Here is an 18,982-nt window from a genome sequence, read left to right on the forward strand (position 1 = left end):
TCTAAGGGAAACTTTTGGCCCTTCTAAGCAGCCTAACCCCGCCACAGGGCAGCGGGGAGCGGAAAGGGGTGTCTGAGGCCTCCGCAGCCCATGTCCTGGGGAGGCTGTGCATGGCGAGGGCCGGCAGTGACCCAGCCCGACTTCCAGCGAGAGCCCATAGCGCCCCCAGCGATATTTTTCCTTTGTGGAAAGGGAAAAAATAATAATAATTAAAAAAAATTTAAAGGAGGGGGGAAAAAAAGCCCCAAACCTCGCCCGCCCGTCTCCATGGTAACGGGGGCGCCGCAGCGCCTCGCTGTTGCCGCGGCAACGGTCCAGGCCTTCCGGCGGCGGCCGGAAGCGGGGCGGCGCGCGGCAGCATGGCGGCGGGGTGGGGGCGGCCGCCGGCCGCCGCCGCCCTCACGCTGCTGCTGTCGCTCGGCGCCTCCGCGCCGGGGCTGCTGCGGGGAGCGCCCGCCGCCCGCTCCGCCGCCTCGCTGCGGCCCGCCGCCCTGCGTGGGGGGGAAGGTGAGCGGGGGCCGCCGGGCGGAGCAGCCGCTGCCTCCTCGGGCCTCCCTGGCCCCGCTGCGGTGCCCCGTTGCAGGCCTTCCCCAACCCCTCCTTTGCTTCCCTCCTCTCCGAGCCTTCCCCGTGCCCTGCCCTGAACCTCTTGGTTCCCCCCTCCTCAGCCTCCGTTTCTGGGCACTTACTCAGGCCCCTCACCGAGCCTGCTGCTCCCTGCGTGACCTCCTCTCTGGGCCTTCCCCCGGGCCCGCACTGCGGCCCTTGCTCCCCCTTCCAGGCACTTCCCCTGACGCGCACCGAGCCCGCTGGACATCCATCTCAGCCTCGCTATATCAGACTACTTCCCCCCTCGGCCCCCATCTCTGGCCCTTGATGCTGTGCAGAGCAGCGGCACACTGCTAGGAGCTTGAGGGATTTGCTTTCCTCATCCCTGTGGCTTTCCCAGGACGATTTTGATCACACTTTTAATTCCCCAGTCCCTGTTCGCCCCCTGGCAGTGATTTCTTTTAGCAGCCCAGTGCTCTGAGCTGATGGGTGAATTCTGCCATCTCCTTGCGTCTCTCCAGGGGGGCAGTCAGGCTGTACCAGGTTATGCTCCCAACTGCTGTTTTTGTGGCTATGGGACTGAGGTTGATGGGAGGTAGGTGGAGAACTCTGCCTCAGTCCTCTCTGAGTGCCCAGGAGAACAGCTAACCCAGGGGCCTGGAGCACTTCTGAGGTCTCCAGGCATTTCTTGTGAGAAAAATCAACTGTTTAAGAAGTGTTCATCTTTTGAGCAAAAAATGTAGTTACCTTAATAGTTATTTTTATGTCTTCTCTTTTAATGAGACTGAATTTACTACAGATACTGTTGCTTTTTTCCAGGCAGCTTCCCAGGAAGCAGCGAGTCAGTCCATATGTCTGCAATACCCAAGATAGCACTTGTTTTAATTCCTATTTGGTTATTTACACCCAGTTTTAAAGGCCTCAAGCTCCTTCTGTTCTACCCTGGGATAGAAATGAAAGCTATTAATTAATCCTGTAGGCCCACAGTCCCTTTGCTCAAGCCTGTCATCGTAGTGGTTTAAAACCAACTGCCTGTGCCTTTTTAATGTGCTGGTGTGTCCAGTTCACAGGTTAATTACCTACATCTTTGTCTACGAAGACCTGCTGTCCTTGGCCTGCGGTGCCGTTATCATCTGGTATTTTGCCGGCAGCTTTGAGAAGAACGTTGGCACCGTGAAGCACTGCTTCCTCACCCTCGCCTTCGCCGTTCTCACCGCCCTCCTGTACCTCTTCCTTGAGACCGTTGTCTCGAGGGTGTCAGCGGTGGAAGATGCCAAAGGATTCATGCCGGTAGCTTTCGCTATGCTGGGGGTGTCCGCCACCCGCTCGCGGATGAAGAGGACTCTGGTTTTCGGGGTTAGAGTTCCAGTGGTGCTGGTGCCGTGGTTTATGCTCTGCATAGCGTGGTTTATCCCCTGCTCTTCCCTCTTGTGCAACGTCTGTGGGCTCCTCGCTGGGGAAGCCTGTATCCTTCCCAAGTGCAAAGCCCTGACCCGGAGTGGGACCGCTGGCTCCCGAGGGGAGGACGTGCTGCGGTTCTCGTTGCTGCGACGTTGCTGCGGGCTTTGTGGTGGTTCCTGGGCTCTTGCTCCGTGTGAAACTCTCGCTGGCTTTGCCACTCCTCTGCGTTTGGTTTTCACCGTGTGCTTCCACTGCCCCTGTGGCCTTGGTGCACGCTGAGAAGGGTGACGGATGGTCTGTGAGGGTGGCACTGGGTAGAACTGGGAGAAGTCTCCAGGGAAAGCGGTTTGTGGCCAGAGGGGGATTGTGTGTGGCTGCGTTAGAAATGAGTGTGTTTTGCCTGCAGTCCTCCTTAACGTGCTGCTGACTTCAGATGGCCTCGGCTACTGTTTCTGCTTGGATTTTCCAGAGTCAGTGGGCTCTAAGCTGGACCGGATGTTCCCTTTCAGCCTGCTCAAGAGGATACCGGGGCTGAAATACATCCCAGGGTCCTTAGCGGAGAGAAGAGCCTTCGAAAGCAGCAAGTAAGTACAGCAGTTCCTGTGAAAGATCTTATGATACAGGGGAATTCTGAGGCATAAGTGGAGGAATTAAATTGCCTTTGAAAGCTGTATTGGTCTTGTCGTGTTCATAGCCTGGATGTTAGGAACACACTGACCCATCACTGGTGACATCACTGACTAATGTGTTATCACACCTTAACTCAACCAGTTCTTTCAGTGAAAGCTAAGTGGAGGTGAAAGACCTCTCATTTGCTGCAGGGGCAGTGCACACCCACCGAAGGTGTTGCAGCTCCCCTGACTTGACAGTTAAGCTGCGTCGTTCTGCCCTAACTTTAGGATTTAACTGCATTTGGGCATTTGTTCCTGGCTGTGTGGCTCCTTGGGGCGTGGTCTTTATCTTTCTGTGCCCCCCTCACCTCCCAGGAATGCTGTGAAGTGAGTTGTGTCTGAATTTGTGTCGGAGCAGAGCATTATAAATCAAAGATGTCACTTACAAAGTTCGATGCATGTTTTCAGCGTCAAGGCAAGTTTGCTTTACCGAAAAGAAACCTCGGGGCCTGATGTTCAGGAACGGTTTTAAGTTTGTGTATATCACAAGCCATGACAATTCACTTGTATTCGAAAAAGCTTGGAAATGTCAGTCAAATTTTTCCCTACTCTAAGGTGTCTTTTCAGCTTCACGGAGGAAGGACAGTTTTCTGTTAAGGGTTAAATTTCTATGTATTGTTTAACCCACCGGCTCACTGTAAAGCATTCTTTGAAGTGGAAGCATTCCCAAGTGTTTGCATCTGCCCTGGCCCCTGGGGAAACCATAAAGCAACCCTGGCCTGCAGCAGAGGACCCCAGATCAGTCAGGGCACTCGAGGTGTGACGGGGAAGGCCAGGCAGACCCAGCAGCCTGGGGGTTTTTACCCTCCCAAGTGCTGCTTTTGGGAGGAGGGACTGTCGCTGCGTGCCGAGCCTGTGCATCAGTCTAATGCTTCTGCTAATAACTCTGCTCAGCACCTCAGCTCTGTGTCTGAACCTGCTTGCTGTAGGGGAGATGACATACATAGACGGTTCTGGCTCAAAGGTATTTACATAAACATTTGACTAGCAAGCAGGGCATGGGAAGGTGTTCTAGGATGTTTCCATTTCTGCAGCTAAATTTGCATGTCTCTGTGTCTTAGGCACAAGTTCTGTATGTGCTTCTGGGGCTTAATTTTTATTATTTGGATTCTTATTCCCAAGCAAGAGCTCTTGATGGTTTGGGTTTTGGTTTTTAAAAATTTGTCATAAGACTTCAGGCATCAACTTGCCACTGGACAGGAGACATTTCTAGGAAGTCCAGGCTTTGCCATCATGTTTGTATCCATAAGTTAAAAAAAACCCCAAAAACCAAACAAAAAAACACAAACAAAAACCCAAAAACCAACCAAACAAAAACCAAACCCACACCCCCCCCAAAAAAAAAAAAATCCAAGCTCCAAATCCCAGCATGAACCAGTCTCTTATTCTGGCTGGGAATCTGGCAGTCATGGTCCTCCTGAATATTGCCTCCTTGTGCGTGGGCTGAGCACTACTCCTGAAGTCCCAGAGGCTTTGGCTTGGAGGCAGATTGCTTCTCTCTTGATGGTTTCAGTGGGATGAGTCATGCCTTCTGTTGGCAAAGGCTGTTCCTAGACCTTGCTTCTGAATGATTCATTTTATTTGTAACTCTCGCCTTCCCTTTTCGCTCTGTACCCTGGGCTCTTCCTCGCACCCAGAAGGCCTTTATGGCTCCTTGACAAACCACAGTTGGCAGCTGTGACTTCTCCTGCTGAGTAACTCAGCAGATGTGCCGCGCGGCGGCGGCGGCGGCAGGGCGGGTGCGCGCGGACATCGTGAAGCACATCCAGTTTGGCGTGCGTGGTCCTTGCCCAAAGAGGCTCGGGGCCAAAAACCGCGCTCGTTCAGTGGGCGTGGAACTGGTGTGGGTTGGGAGTGGGAACATCTGGCCTGGGAGGCCGGTAAACCTACTTTTACTCAAGTGCTGCTTATAATGAGAGCTTCCCTCGTAGTGATCTCTGAGGGATTGCAGGGAGCTCTCCGAGCGCTGGTCAGGAGGAAACCTACCCCCAGGGCACTCTGAGCGCTAATTAGGCAATGCGGGTTCTGAGCACAGTGTCACTTTCTGTTTTCTTCCTGCCCAGGATTAACCCTGTGCCAGGCGTCTACCCCACCCAAAGCTACTCCTGCTCTTCTCCTCCGGCTCTCCCTGCTCTCCAGATGCAGCACCCCAGTGCCCAGAGCCGGGGGTTTGGACACGGCCACGCTCCGGGACACGAGGGATCCCTGCACAGCCACGCTGCAGGACTCGGCCTTACTTCTCCCCCCGCCCCCGCCAGCGGTGCCTTCGGAGGGTGTTACGGAGGGTGTTACGTGCAGGCCCCCGCTGGAGCCTCGCCTGGACAGTGCTGCCAGCTGGGCAGGTTCTCTCCCCCGCAGTGTACGTGCCCGACCGATCCACGCGCACCTGCGGGCGTGGGCGCCCTGGCTGGGCTTCAGCAAGCGTCAGGGTATCCAGCAGCCCCGGGGGCTTCTGTCTCAGCTGAATTTTCCAGAGTCCAGGTGTACTGATCCTCCAGAAAGCAGCAGGACTCTCGCGCTGTGGCAGGACCGTTGTGCGATTGCTCACAGCTTTGCCGTAGCTGGGGTGACTCGTGGAAGGGGTTGTTAGCTCCAGTGTACGCCATCCCCCTGCTCCTTGGCACTGGCTACTTTAATTAGTTTCTTTATAATTTTTTGTTTACTTTTTGATATTGCTGGGAGGTAGGGACTGTATCGCCTCTGTGGGCTTCTCATCCTTTTGGAGTCTTTTTTTCGTTACTGTATGTAGCAGCTGCCTTTTTCCACACTGCCGCTGGAGTCACAGTGCATCAGCTCCCCACCTCAAGCTAGGAACTTAATTGTCAAAACCCTGGACTAATCTGGGGTTTAACTAGACTGGAGGAATAAGGCCATGCCCCATCTATGCTGAGGCTCTTAGCCTCCTGTCTTCTTTACGGGTCTGATGTAGCAGGGACCCAAAAGAGGCTGAAATCATGCAAGCCTTAGTTTATAACTTCCTACTTGAGTAGAGGAGGATGGATGTCTGTAGTAGTGACTTCTCCAAGTGTGCCTTGAAGGGGACTTGTTGAACCAGGGGTGGGGCAAGAGGACAGAATACAGAAGACTCTTTTCTGCCTCCAAAAACACAGGTCTAAAATGCCGAAGGTCCTTCTTAGCTGCCGTCTGTGCATGCAGCAACATGTTGCCTTCATTTTCGGGTAGCACTGCACTAGCTCAGCCTGTGTTGCCAGCGCCTGTCGATAAGGCAGCCTCAGATGCATGCAAAGGAGTGAAAGACTCTTCGATTTTGGCCATTTGTGGAGCAAATGTGTATAAATCCAAGGAGCTGGGAGGGACCTTAACAGTGGGTTGGAAGAATTAACTGGAATGTGGCAATGCCACGGGGAGTGTTCGCACTGCTTCGCTTTAGATGTCTTGCCCACCGATATTAGCACAATCTCTCTCTGTTTTCTTCAGAGCTGGTGGAAAGCTGTGTGGGAGAGCGGAGTTTTCAGCAAGGGATTCAGAGCAGGGTGCACTGTTTGGTGCCTGTGGCAGTAACAAAGGGGTTTGGTCGCGTTGGTGGGACTTGAGCTTTGTTTCCAGCTGTGTAGCTGCTTTACTGTGCCATGCCCAGGAGGAATCTGCTCGCTCTGTGTCTGTAAATCAGCCAGGATCTCAACTATTGCCCTTGACTCTCTGTTCGGAGTTTTGTTGTGCTCCAAAGAGTGGTACATGAAGCACAAAGTGCCATTACTGCTCTTGGAGGTGTTTTTGCAGGGCCTAACCTGGCCCCCAGAAGCTGCAGTGGCCTCGGGGCTCTTCCAGGCGGGCAGTGAGGCAGGGTCACAGGCAGCACTGACCGCTGCGTGCTCCAGAGCACACGCGTGCCTCTCTCCCTCCCCCTCCCCTCTGCAGCATCCAAAGGAGCCCCGTCTTGCCGTGCAGCCGCTCCCTTCTCCAGCAGCCCTTCTGGGATGGCTGCCGTGCTTCCCTCGCTTTGGGGGAAGACCGAGGTGAACGCTGAGGCCTCAGACCTCGGATGCACATTAGTAAGAAGCTCACAGAGCTGGGCAGGGACTTTCTGCAGGAGGGTGCAGCAATTCGGGAACCAGCCTGGAGCTGGTGGGAGGGCTGGAGTTGGTGGCCTGTTCCATCTCATCCCTGACTGTTTCACTCCTCCATGGGATCACAAATGGACACGGCTTCACGATCCTGTTTTTCCTGAACTGACATTGCTGACAGCAATTGCATTGTTATGTGTTTAGTGTAGAGCAAGAACAGGATAAGGTGCTTGTTTGGAACTTAAAACCATGTTTCTAATAGCAGGAAAGAAATGCTAGAGATAACATTGAAATGTTGATCCTCCACTCTCATTAGTGCCTTGATCTTCCTCCTTGTGAGATCCTCATCTGTAAACTTAGGAACTTGATCACTGTTTTTTCCAGAAACGTGCAGCAGGGTGATGAGGTCTGGTAGCAAGCACAAATGGGTACCTCCAAACTGTAAGCTTGAAACACAACCTGCAAGACAAACTACCACGTCTCCTGGTTTGCTTTGAAGTGGGGAGCTGGAGCGTGCCCCTCCGGGTGGTGGCTGGGTGCGATGGGGGCTGCGGGTGCCTGAGGGGGCCGGCTGCCCGCCAGGCTGGTGACAAAGGACGCGTGCTGGGGATGAGTGGTGCATTGGAAATTGGGCTCGTGGGGCTGGGAACTGGTTCTTTTTCCTTTCTGACTCTTGGGTGAGAGACTGACTGTCCCTGCAGAGCTGTCAAAGGGATGGCGTGTTTCCAGTGGGTGGCTGTACAGCGGTGAAGGAAGCCCTGGCCTGTACGCGTCACCGTGGTGTCACTGCCAGCGGTGAGAACAGCCCCAAGCCTGGCTGGTGTGGGGAACAGGCAGCAAACCTCCTTCCAGGAGGTCAGGTGGGCGCCTTGGCCCTGGCAGGGGGACGTGCCCGTGTGCGAGGCAGCGGGTACCAGCCATGGACCTCTCCGTGCTGGGACGAGGCAACTGCCACAGCCTCGCGGGTGAGCCCTGGGGATGGGACGTGGCAGGATGGCACAAAACCACAGTTTGGGATTTTTTCCTTCTGCTCCCAGCTCTGTCGTGAGCTTCTTGGTGACCTTGGCAGATTACTTGGTCTCTGTGATCTCTACGATTTCCACCATGTCCCTGGGGCTGTCCAGCTGCATGACTGCCCCAGTGACACTTGTCACTTGGAATGCATTGTTCCTGTGTTCAGTGGCCTTCGGGTGGATGTTTGCCAAGATAAAGATGATTTCTAGCAAGGTCTGTTCCCTGCCTTTCCTGAGGCAGCCGTTTCGCAGTGAAGTGCTGTCGTATAAATCAGCCAAGGACCTTCTGCTTCTCCAGCAGTGGGGTCCTACCAAGTCCCAGATCACCAGGGCTGGTGGCAAACTCAGAACTCCTCGCCCAGGGAAGGGAAGTTGCTGGGAGGGAGCAATGTAGGGTTGAGACATTTGGCAACATGTCTAAGGCTGAAAAGAGGAATTAAATTTGTAAGAGAGGGAGCTAAAAATCATCATCTCGTCGGGCTTTGGCATTTGCCTAAGCTGACGGCAATGTTACTGATCGCACATTGTAATACCGGGTCATTTCCTTGGAGGGGAGACAGAGAATTAAAGTTTCTAAACCCATCAATAAACCCCCAGTTCAGCCTGAGATGGCTGCCCCGGCAAACATGCTGTCCCTGAGGGTTTGTTACTTTGCACTTCTGGTGCGTTCCCAGTAAAGCTGCTGCTTCTTTGAAGGCCAGGATTGGTTCTGCCCTGCAGGCAGGGTGCACAGTGACTCCAGAAAGACCCTTGGGTTGTCCCTTTTTTTCCTGGAGGATGTCACTGCAGAATGACGAGATTCTGGGGACAAGCACTGGGAGCTGAGCTGGCCGTTCCCCTGCACTCAGGGCAGTGGTCCTGCAGCCCGGTCCTGCTGCGGTGTGGACGGTCCAGGAGAGCCCAGCTCCTTCCCCTCCCCTCTTCCACATCCACCATGGTGTGAGATAAAAGGAGTTGGGGGTATGTGGGGGAGCAGAACCAACTCTGAGCTACATCACCACCCCAGCTGGGAGCAAGGGGGGTCCCACAGCATGGAGAGGCCCAGCAGCAGGCACTGATGTCAGAAGAAAAAGGAGTCTGTGTGCACGTTCCTGTTATTCCTTTGCGGCAAAGCACACGTGGGCAGGCGGTTATCCTGCACCGGGGACAGCTTAGTTGTGCCAGGGCCAGGACGCTGCCAAGCGCCACCTCCATGGCTTGTTTGCTGGCACCGTGGAGGCTCCGTGGCCAAAAGTTCAGCCCCAGCCTGGGCTGGAGGAAAGCTGGAGAGGTGGGAGCTCGCACATGCCCTGCGGCAGGTGGAAGAAATGCGTGTGGAGACAAAGCACTGCCCGAGCAGGTCCCCGTGGGCTGGCGAGGCCGGGATTCCTTGTCCTCTTGAGGGTTTGGGGCTGGGTGCGGTGGAGCCCAGCCCCTTCCCTGCCCCAAACTGAAAGGGACAGCCTGTGCCGTAGTGCCTGTCCCCGCTCCAGGCACACGATGGCCCTGATGACCGCAGACCATGAACCAGCTCTGTCCTGCCGTCCCCTCGGGCCAGGGAAGGTGTGTCCCGGCCACCATCATCTTTGACCCTTGGCCGTTCACCCCATGGGGAATGGTCACGGACTGGAGTCACGCCAGGGAGCTTCCACAGGGTCGATTCCAGAGCCCATGTGGGTGGCAGCAGGGCACAGGGTGGCCTCACGCCCCGGAGCCCTCTGCTCGGATGCTGTCATGAAAGGGGGTGTCCCTGCAGCCCCGGGCATCGCTGCCCCAGCGCTGCTGCTTTCCGGGTCGGTCACCTCTCCTTGCGTCCCTCCTGGCCCCTTGGTGCCTGCTGGCCTGGCTTGGCCTGTGCAGACTTTGCACCTTCCCCAAGGGTTTTATTGACTCTGGAGTGAGCGTCACACAGCGATAGTGGCAGGACCATGACCTCAGACGTGCCAGGGCATGCCTGGCCAAGGGAGGGGAACCAGCCCCAGGGTGAACCTGCGCGCGGTGCCAGGGGCCGGGGCCTGGCTGTGGGGCTGCTCGGTGGCAGTGGGGCCAAGCCGTGTTCCTGGCGTCGGCCAGGCTGGGCTTGACAGCTTTCTGACCCCAGCTTCACAAAAAAAAGGAGAGAGGAGAGCACCGGTCTGTCCGTGCCCAGGGGAGCTGGGGTCTGGGGGGCCAGGTTGCAAAACCTCTCCTGCTGGGACTGCTGGTAATGTTTCCAGAGCTGCTTGAGCAACTCACGGATGGCGGCAGCGCGAGCGTTATGGGAAAGGCCTCCCCAATACACCTGAATCATCTGGTTTGTGGTTCAATGAGGAGCGTTAGTGTTCTCTGGCTGTGAGCTGGCAGGTAGAGCAGCCCATTGTTTCCCAGGGAGGTGGGGTAGTGACCCGCCACTGGGTGCCAGGCTCCATCCCGGGGCCCCCTGGCCCCCCGTGGGCCCTGCTCTGGGCAGCAGCCTGGGGGAGGCTGGGGGGTCCCACACCACCACCACCATGCGCACCCAGGCACTGCGCACAGCCACGGCTGGGGGTCCTGGGCCTGCGGGTCCTGGCTCAGAGGGGGCCTGTGTCCAAAGCTGCTCCGCACCCAGCCCTGACCCCAAACCTGACCCCACTGTGACTCCAGCCCTGACCCCAAACCTTGACCCCACTGTGACCAACCCTCACCCCAAACCCTGACCCCACCTTGACTCCAGTGCTTGTCCCAATCCTTACTGCCCCCAGCTACAATGTTGGCCCCGACCCTGACGCCCCCCTTGATCCAACCCGGGCCCCCAGTTTGATCTCTGACCCCCCCCTTACACCCCACTGTGACCTCTGACCCCTAGCCCTCTGCACCCTGACCCCCACCCTTCACCACTCCACACCCTCATCCTAACCCCTCTCCTGCACCCCCACCCTCCCCTGACCTCTGACCCCTGGCACCCCCCCACCGCTCCTTGAGCCGCACCCCTGACCCTTACCTTGACCTCTGACCCTAGCGCCCCGCCCTGCCCCAATCCCGACGCCGCACCCTCCCCAGCGCTCCCTGTCCCTTTAAGACCCCCCCTAAGCCGGGCGCGGTGGGGCCGTACCAACCGCGTCGCCTCAGAGGGGGGAATAATCTCCACAGGCGGGCGCGTTCGCAGCCCATTGGCGGGTGGCGGGGGGCGGAGCGTGTCGCGTGTCCCCCCTCGCGTGTGTGCCCGAGTGGTGCGATCCGCCCTACGTGCCGGCCGCGCCGGAGCTGCGGGGCGCCGCCGCCAGCGTTGGACGGGCCGGGCCGGGCCGGGGCGGTGGGTGCCGCGGGCGGCGCCGGGGGAGCCGGGGCCTTGGGGCGGTCGCCTGTGGCTGGGGGGAGGCCGGGCCCGGGGATCCCGTGTGACTGGGGGCGGGGGCCGGGCCCGGGGGTCCCGTGTGACAGGGGTCGTCGGGCTTGGCCGCCTGGATGCTCTGTGATGGAGGGGGGAGGGCTGGCATCCCCTGATGGGGCGGGGGGCTGTGATGAGTGGGCCCCCTGTTGTATGGGGGGGACTGGTGGGACTGGCCCCTTGTTATTGGGAGGACTGGGGTGACTAGGTTCCCCTGTATGGGGAGACTGACATGAGTGGCCCCCTGTTATGTGGGGGTACGTTGATGTGAGTGGACCCCCTGTTATTTGGGGGGATGTTGAGGTGACTAGAGCCCCCTGTTATGTGGGGGTACGTTGATGTGAGTGGACCCCTGTTATTTGGGGGGATGTTGAGGTGACTAGAGCCCCCTGTTATGTGGGGGTACGTTGATGTGAGTGGACCCCTGTTATTTGGGGAGATGTTGAGGTGACTAGAGCCCCCTGTTATGTGGGGGTACGTTGATGTGAGTGGACCCCTGTTATTTGGGGGGATGTTGAGGTGACTAGAGCCCCCTGTTATGTGGGGGTATGTTGATGTGAGTGGCCCCCTGTTATTTGGGGGGATGTTGAGGTGACTAGAGCCCCTTGTTATTTGGGGGACACTGAGGTGACGAGAGCCCCCTGTTATTTGGGGGGTCTGGTGTGACTGGGCCCCTGGTACTGGGGGGACTGGCGTGGCTGGGGTCCCCTGTATGGGGAGACTGACATGAGTGGCCCCCTATTTTTGGGGGGGGGTGGTGGGTGGGTGGGATGCTCGTATCATGACTGGCTCCCCAGGTGCTGTGGGGCAGGGGGCTAGCCAGCACCCCACCATGGGGCTGAGGAGGGGGTGCAAGGGAAGGTGGGCAGCCTGGAAGGGGGGTGCTCCAGGGTGATGCCTGCCCTGACTCGCTTCCACAGCGCTGAAGGATTGATTATACTTACCCCATCCCACGCTGTTACTGGTTAAAAGCCTTCAATGAACTTATTTTTCTGGCACTTCTCTGCAGAATGTTGTTCCTGGCATCTGACTGACACCTTTGCTGCATGCTGGGCTGGTTTGCTGCTTTTCCACCTATTTCTCTTTATAAACTTCTGGGGTGTTGGAAGACTGTCTCTTTTCCTGAAGGAACCGCTTTGGAGCGTAAAGTTATTCCCTTAGGGAATGTGCTTGTTGAAGGAAATAATGGAAATCCCCCTGTCTGGGAATATGAAAGCTGGCAGGGGTGGAGACACCAGGATCACAGTGTTGGGAGTTAGTCATCAGTGTGCAATTGATTCTTTGGACGTCGTCTTACTCGCAGGAGTAACCACAGCTGGTGTAGCTTGGAGTGTGCTTTGGTTTGCCGGTGTTTAGACCATGGGTTAGCTTTCAGAGTGTGAAAAGGAATAGTACTGCTGAGTGGGATGCATATAGAGAAAAGGGATCACTGAGGTTTTCTGCCTGCTCTGAGTGAGTCTGGGAGACTGAAAGGGGTTTGTACTTTTGCAGCTCTTTTTAAAAAGCAGAAGCTGGAAAAGCACAAGGAAGGATCAGGTCTCTGTTTCTAAATTCTGAAAGTGAAACAGTGCTAGAGTTGGTGGGGGCATCCCTTCTTCCATAGCGCTTTATGCTTGGTGTGGACTGTAGCGAGGAGCTGCGCGATTTGATGTGGGGTTTTTTGTTAGCCAGCAGAGCTGTGCATCTTCTGCTGGATAGAAGGGAATGTGCTTTCTTCCAGAACGTCTGTAGTTCGCTGAGAAATCCTCATGAGCTGTTGTGCACATGCGAAGCGAACTTGTAGATTAATCTGCTGCAGATGAGGAAACGGGTGTTTTGTCGGGGAAGGGCTGGTGAGCTGGACCCCCTCCTGGGCAACCTGACGTCGTCCCAGTACAGCTCTCGGTTTTCCTTCAGATGCATCTTTTGCTGGTTGATTGCACTGAAACAGGGTGTGCACAGCACAAGAGTGTCTGCATTTGGAGAGTCCTCTGTGTTGCACGTGGATGTGATGGTGCATGAGAACTATACCTGCAGAACTCTTTTTTTATAAAGCAGGGAAGAAACGGAGGATACTGGTGCTACAGGGAAAAAAACCTGACACAACTGAGCACTTTTTTTGAATCTTGGTGTGTGAATGTCTTGGAGAGTAAGGTGAGGTGGGCAGGAAGGAGAACACAGTGGGCTTAACACTGTTAATTAGTTGTGCTCTAATTGTGAGAGTAAAACCTCTTGCTTTGTCATCACTTTGCAGTTGCCTCCTGTTCCATCTCTGGGGTGGTGCCTTCTGGGTAGCCAGGGTTGAGCAAGTAAGTGCCTCTGCAACTTTTATTTTGTTTATTCCAAAGCAGCTGGAGGAGCTCGGCGGGGCCGTACGACCGAAACTCCTTGTCTTGTCTCAAGGGAGGCTTTCCCCGCTGCACGCCGCCCTTCGTGTGGGAGCTCACCGGCCCCATCAGCGCCTGCTTGCTGAACCGTAGGTGCAAGGTAACCCCTTTCTTTTGGGCGCTGCAGGTTGTGGAGCATCTGTGGGCACAGTTGGGTTTGGGGAGGGCGGCTGGCAGCAAGAGCTGACAGGGTGGGAGCTGGGAGCAATGGTTTCTGTACCTAGTTCACCCAAAGCAAAAGTGGTCTGTGAAACTGCGTATGGACTGAAATCTCCTTTGATCTTTACTCTCTCCTTTGGCTGTTTCGACATAACCAAGATAACGTGTTTGCTTAGTCCTGAAGGACTAGGGAACAGGCTTCCCTGCTCAGCGCTGCTCCTGCCATCTCTCCATCCCTTTCCTCTGCTACAAAAGAAAGCCACCTGGCAGTTTCCTGTGCTGACACTGGACTTTGTTCTGTTGCCTGACGTGGGCTCTCCTACCTCTAAAAACACAGTTCGTAGAACTTGCATAGGTTGTTTTCCCAATGTGATCGTTTGATCTGAGTGGTGGGGTTACTTTATACACGCTGTTGTAGAGAGGGGGTCATGAGCCCTGCAGTGACAGGTGCACCTCTGCCAAGACTGGTTTTTTTATAGAGTTTGAAGTTTCATGTATCAGAACAAATAATTACAGGCTGCTACGATCTCTTGCTGCTTCTCCCCAAGTAAATGTGCAAGTCAATTCTGTGCTGCTGATCGCTCACGGGATCCAGAAAGAGGGGAAGAGGAGCGCTTGTATCTCTGGTGGCTTCTCTAGGGCCATGAGTCCAAAGAGTGGCTGAGTTTGACCTATGGTGGCAGATTATTGCGTAGTTATCAGCCACTTCTGGGCCTCCAGTTATTCCTTCACAAGAAATAATGTAGAATTATTGACTAATTTTCCTCTTCATTCTCACTGTAAGGAGTAGGAGCTGGGCAGGTTTGGAGTTAAAGATGGGGTTGGATTTTTCTCCTTGGAAAATGTTGGCTCTGGCAGTGCACGTGCAAGTCTACTGGAAGGTTTAGTAACCAGCTTAGGGAGCTGGTAAGTCTGTCTGTGTGGCGCTGGCAAGTACACTGGATCTTGCTGCATGGTTGCTTGTGAAATGCATCTATTGACTTGCTTTCACGGGTCATTGCTGGTGTGTCTTGGTTCTAGCTAACTCCAGGCTTCAGAGGAGCAAGCAGATAAAATGCTGGCAAGGATTGTGCAAGACCCGGTTGTATAACAGGGACGTGTGCGTAACCGCTGGAGGTAAGAGGAGCAGCTCGTGTTAGGAAGGGGAAAAAAAATCCTGTGCCAAGTGTCTTTTGTTTATGTTGACCATACTGGAGCGTGGGGTTGGAGAGCCACAGTTTTTGCAGCTCAGGATCAGCCTTTCAGCCTGTGACTCTGCTTATTCCCTGCCTGACTTGTCTGTTGTGCTGTGGCCTCGTGTCCCTTTTCGGCATAGGGATATCTGCTTTGGGTACTGGATTGGTGTTCTAGGGTCTGCTGGTGCACATGGTTGTGGGGGACTGGGCTGGGGAGTTGTCTGTATTTCATGAGTGTTCAAAAAGTAAAGTACAGCTCGGCCTGCCGTCCCCAGAGCAGGCGGAGAGGTTCATAGGGTGACTGTGCACGTCTAATAGGGCAGCCAGGTGTGATGCCTGGGTCTGGGACCAGGAGGACAGCTCTCTGGCTGAGTTGCCATGTGACGGGAGGATTGTGCAGTGACACCTCCTTCCCTTACAGCAACGTAGGAGGCGGGCACGGAATGTCTGAAAAGCTCTTGCCTCCTCAGCGGAGAGCTACCTTATAAATACAAAACGTCCCAGTTCCGTACAAACAGTGCTTGGTTTTCTTTAAATGAATCCCCAAAACACACTGTTCGCTTGGAGGTCTTTACAGTTCTTAAACCTTTGCAGGATCTGTTTTAACCATGTGCCTCTGGTGCTCTTCCAGCTGTGAGTTTCAAAGGAAACTTCCCAAAGAAGACCAGCATTAGAAAGTTTTGCTGTCCAGTCTTGCCAGTGGAAGAGGTCAAAGCCTGTAGCTACCAACCCTGTCTGTAGTACTCCCCTCCCTGTAGTGGCTGTGGGCAAAATCACAGCTTGTCACAGGAACCCTCAACAAAGGCAGGCAGGGGGTAAGCAAACGGTGTCTTTGGAGGAGGGTGATTTTCACTGAACTTCCACTGATGACGGCATTGGGTACAAGACTTGCAGAAGAGGCTGCTGAAAAAAATACCGTATTCCCCTCTTGATCTTAAAAAAACATCTCCAGCAGGACCTGAACCGTGCAAAGTACAGGCCTGAATGGGTTGTTCCTGAGGTTTTGCTGCATGGCCCTCTCAGCAGTTGGTTTGACTGGGTGGTGCCCACAGTAGTTAGCAAATGGGTGGTCTCAAACTCCTGCAGTCTTGTCCCAGCTCCCCAGTGTAGGTGGTGTGGAGACCCCTACTCCACTTTCAAATGATGCCTGAAGCACAATGCACTGATTTTGTCCTTCCCTGGGCGGGGAGGCTGGGGAACAGTATTAGTTAGCAGGGGGTTCAGTTTACCTGCTGTTCTCAGGATTTGTTTATCCCGTAATCCCAAACACTTGTTTTTCTGCACTGGCTCGTGATAATCTGCATGAAGGAAGGTGTTCAGGTGCCTAAGCTGGTGAGATGCCCCCCAGCCTTGTTTAAAGGTTGAGAGACGGGCTTTTGTCTGGTGAAAGGAAGTGTGCAAATTCAGTAATTCTGGGTTGCTTGCTTTTAAAGCAGCTTGGCAAGTTTGAATTAATTTTTGTGTTAGATAATGCTTTAAGTCCTTTGGTTCAGTGTACTGGGCTTACTGCAGAGCCCCACCTTTGTATACTCATAGGGTAGAATTGCTTTGTGCCTCAGTAAAACCATTCCTCTTGTTCTTGTTCTCTTCCTTGCTTTTATAGCTGCTCTGCTGTCCTTGAATAAGACCTGTTGGACAGAAAAAAAATCCAGGTGTGACAGTGAAAGCTCAAATATGCAGTATTTCAAGCCCCAGACTGACTGATGCGTGTTCCACATCTGTTTCGTGCCTAAAATAGAAGTTCTGCCGACGTCTGAGCCGGTGTGTCAAGGTCTGGCTAGAACAGACCTTGCACAGCAAGACTCATTTGTTCTGTTTCACCAGAGAAACAGTTCCAAGTTGGGTGTGTGTGTTTCTTGCCCCTGCTCGAGGTGCTCCCGCAGCCAAGTTCTCTGTTTAGGTTGGGGTTTCCGAGCTGCTGGAAGTGCCAAGGGGCCCATCGGGAGTCAGTTTCCCATAATTGTGTGAAAAAGAGACTCTGCTGCTTTCCCTCCTTCGTTATTGAGCTGCTGCTGGTTAATGGGAAGTTGTGGGATGTGCTGGGGTTTTTTTTAAATACATGGGAAGAAAGTGATACAGAAGTGCTAGGCGCCGGGAGCCTTCGTGTGCAGTGGAAGCCAAACCTCATTGTTGCAGGCAGTGGTGGAAGTCGGCCCTGGATGACCGCTCGTTACCGCTGGGGTGAGGGGAGCACGCCTTTGGCTCGCCGCGGGCAGCAGCCACCCTGTTCCACAGTGAGCACCAGCGCGGGTGCTCCACCTGAGGCTGAGGGAGCGAGGGAGCTGTGAGGTTTCCCACTATCCCTTCTTTCCCCAGTGTAGCCTCCTGGAGCCCAGGGACTTGCCTGTAGGGTGAGCCCCCGCAAAGCAGGGAGCCTGTGCAGACCAGACCAAGCACGGCTGCTCATCTGGCCAGGCCAAAGGGCTCTTATTCAGGGGAAACGCGATCTCCGCGTGGCAGAGCGACAGAGAAAAGGCTAATCCAAGGGCTCCTGAAGGCAATGTTAAGGAACCTGGATCTGAGCACCAGCTTCAGTGGTCTGCTTTTGTTGTGGAAAGGAGCACTCTTCTTGCCAAGTCTTCTTTTACTAAAAAGGAAGGGGAAAAGAGCTAATTTGAGACTTGCCGAGGCCAGTAACTGGTACAGGCTGATGTAAACAGACTTTCTGGTTCTAATCGGTTGCGTTTGTACCTGAAGAGGAAAGAGACAAGATCTGGTTTTGCCCCAAGGGTCTCCTGGCCTAATACCACACACTAGCAAGCCTCTTCCTTCTCCACTGCTGCGTGGAGTGGCAGGGGCTCACTGCAGCTCCCTTCTGGTGCTGCTGCCTGCGTGAGCTCTCGACGGGCTTTGCAGATGCTGTGGGACTAGGGACCTGTGAGGAGGCTGCCGAGTGGTTTTCTTTTTTTCCTCCCAGGTGTTTTAGTTGGTTTATAAATTAGTTTTGATTTATTTTGCTGCTGTTTCTAAAGCTTGGGCTGCAGGTCAGTGCTGTACAAAGAGAAGGAGTTTCCATTTGCTTTGGCTGCTCGTTTCCTCGGTGTGTCTTCCTTCTGTCCTGAAGCTGTCTTTCAGGGCTGTCCCACGATGCCAGTGGAAATAACTGATCTCTGGTTTGAAACTCTGCGGGATTTTTTTAAAGCTTCTTCTCGAGGCTGATAAAGTCCCTGGTCTGTGGCTGTGACATGGTCCCGTGCAAGGATGGTCAGTGCTAGAGAAAGGGTCAGCAGGCCAGGCACGTGGTGGGCAGGAGGGTCTGATCCTGGACACTCACCTGCACTTAGGGAATTCAGGTTGGTCCCTCTCGATCGGAGAGGGCTGTGGCAGATCTTGTGGTCACGCTGACTTCCCCAGCCGTGCGGAGCCTCCAGCGCCAGGAATCGTGACAGCTGCGTTTCCGCTCTGTTTGCTATCACAGTGCATGTGCTGAGTCAGTGACACAAGGGCCATCGTCATGTGGCTGCAGAGAGCAAGAAGAGCGCTCTGCCAGGGTGGCCCTGCCAGCAGTGCCCCTTTGTCCCCTTCCCTGGTGCGGCTGTGCAGGGCTTTTACTGGGAGTCTGAACTGGAGAAAGCCGGTCGGAAAGAACCCACGGCTCTTTTGAGTGTGTGCTGCTGTTAGACGTGGCGGTGACTCGCATGGATTCCTGTTTACAAGAAACCAGAAAGCAGTCCTTGGTGAGTGTCCTTGCTGGATGTGAACGGGGCGGCTAGTGTGGAGGAACTGGGGCCTCCAGGGCTCGTGTCGGCGGGGCGATGGTATCACCGAGAGATGTGCGGCGAGCTCGTTCCTGCAGGCGTGCTTGGACTTCAGCCCGGCTACCTGGCGTCCCTGCGAGCGTTTACCTGAGACAGCCCGGACCTTGCTGCGGGCTGGGGAAGGCCTGTGCCCTGCTGAGCTCCCTCTGAGCGGTGCCTGGCGCTGGCGCGAGAGCCGGGTGGGCAGTGACTGATGGCGTTGTGTGCATTTATGTCCCTCGATTCCTCCTTTGACTCGGTCATCGTGGATTTTTGCGTGCACGTCTTGCAAAATCGAGCTGCTGCCTGCAGCTCCCCTGTTTGTCTGCAGCTGTCCAAAGGGCGCTGCTGCCGCTTGGTTCCCGTTGGCAAAACTGGCTGTTTGGATGAGCTCAGGGGCACGGGAGGTGGGGGTGCAGCCTCTGCGCTGCCCCGTGCCAGGGCAGGCAGAGTCCGTAGGGTGCAGCGGGACTCGTGCCTGTCGCTGTGTGGGTGTGCAGGGATCGTGGGGAGCCCTCTGGGCTGTGCTGAGCTGAGCTCGGCAGCTGTGATCAGCTGGAG

General features: G+C 55.1%; 2 protein-coding genes across 2 annotated transcripts in view; both read left to right on the forward strand.

The window, feature by feature from the left end:
* The first annotated feature begins 359 nt into the window (after positions 1-359).
* On the forward strand, positions 360-7,120 carry RHBDD2 (rhomboid domain containing 2). Its single transcript, XM_086475401.1, has 4 exons — positions 360-507; positions 1,613-2,014; positions 2,384-2,534; positions 4,685-7,120. Exons 1-4 carry the CDS (start codon positions 360-362, stop codon positions 5,109-5,111), a joined length of 1,128 nt encoding a protein of 375 aa, XP_086331527.1. The 3' UTR covers positions 5,112-7,120.
* A 6,214-nt stretch (positions 7,121-13,334) lies between these two features.
* POR (cytochrome p450 oxidoreductase) overlaps positions 13,335-18,982 on the forward strand; it is a 28,474-nt gene continuing 22,826 nt past the window's right edge. The window contains exon 1 of the mRNA XM_086475406.1: positions 13,335-13,450. The gene's annotated coding sequence lies outside the window, so the exon portion shown is untranslated. The remainder of the gene's footprint in view (positions 13,451-18,982) is intronic.

The sequence above is a fragment of the Leptosomus discolor genome, chromosome 18, assembly GCF_034619465.1.
Source record: "Leptosomus discolor isolate bLepDis1 chromosome 18, bLepDis1.hap2, whole genome shotgun sequence".
NCBI classification, from domain to species: domain Eukaryota; kingdom Metazoa; phylum Chordata; class Aves; order Leptosomiformes; family Leptosomidae; genus Leptosomus; species Leptosomus discolor.

Excerpts from the sequence above, each read along its gene's own strand:
- RHBDD2 (XM_086475401.1), top strand. The coding sequence starts at position 360 with ATGGCGGCGGGGTGGGGGCGGCCGCCGGCCGCCGCCGCCCTCACGCTG. Across the intron at positions 508-1,612 it reads CGCCCTGCGTGGGGGGGAAG|TTCACAGGTTAATTACCTAC; the intron begins GTGAGCGGGGGC and ends TGGTGTGTCCAG. Across the intron at positions 2,015-2,383 it reads GCTCCTCGCTGGGGAAGCCT|ATGGCCTCGGCTACTGTTTC; the intron begins GTATCCTTCCCA and ends TGCTGACTTCAG.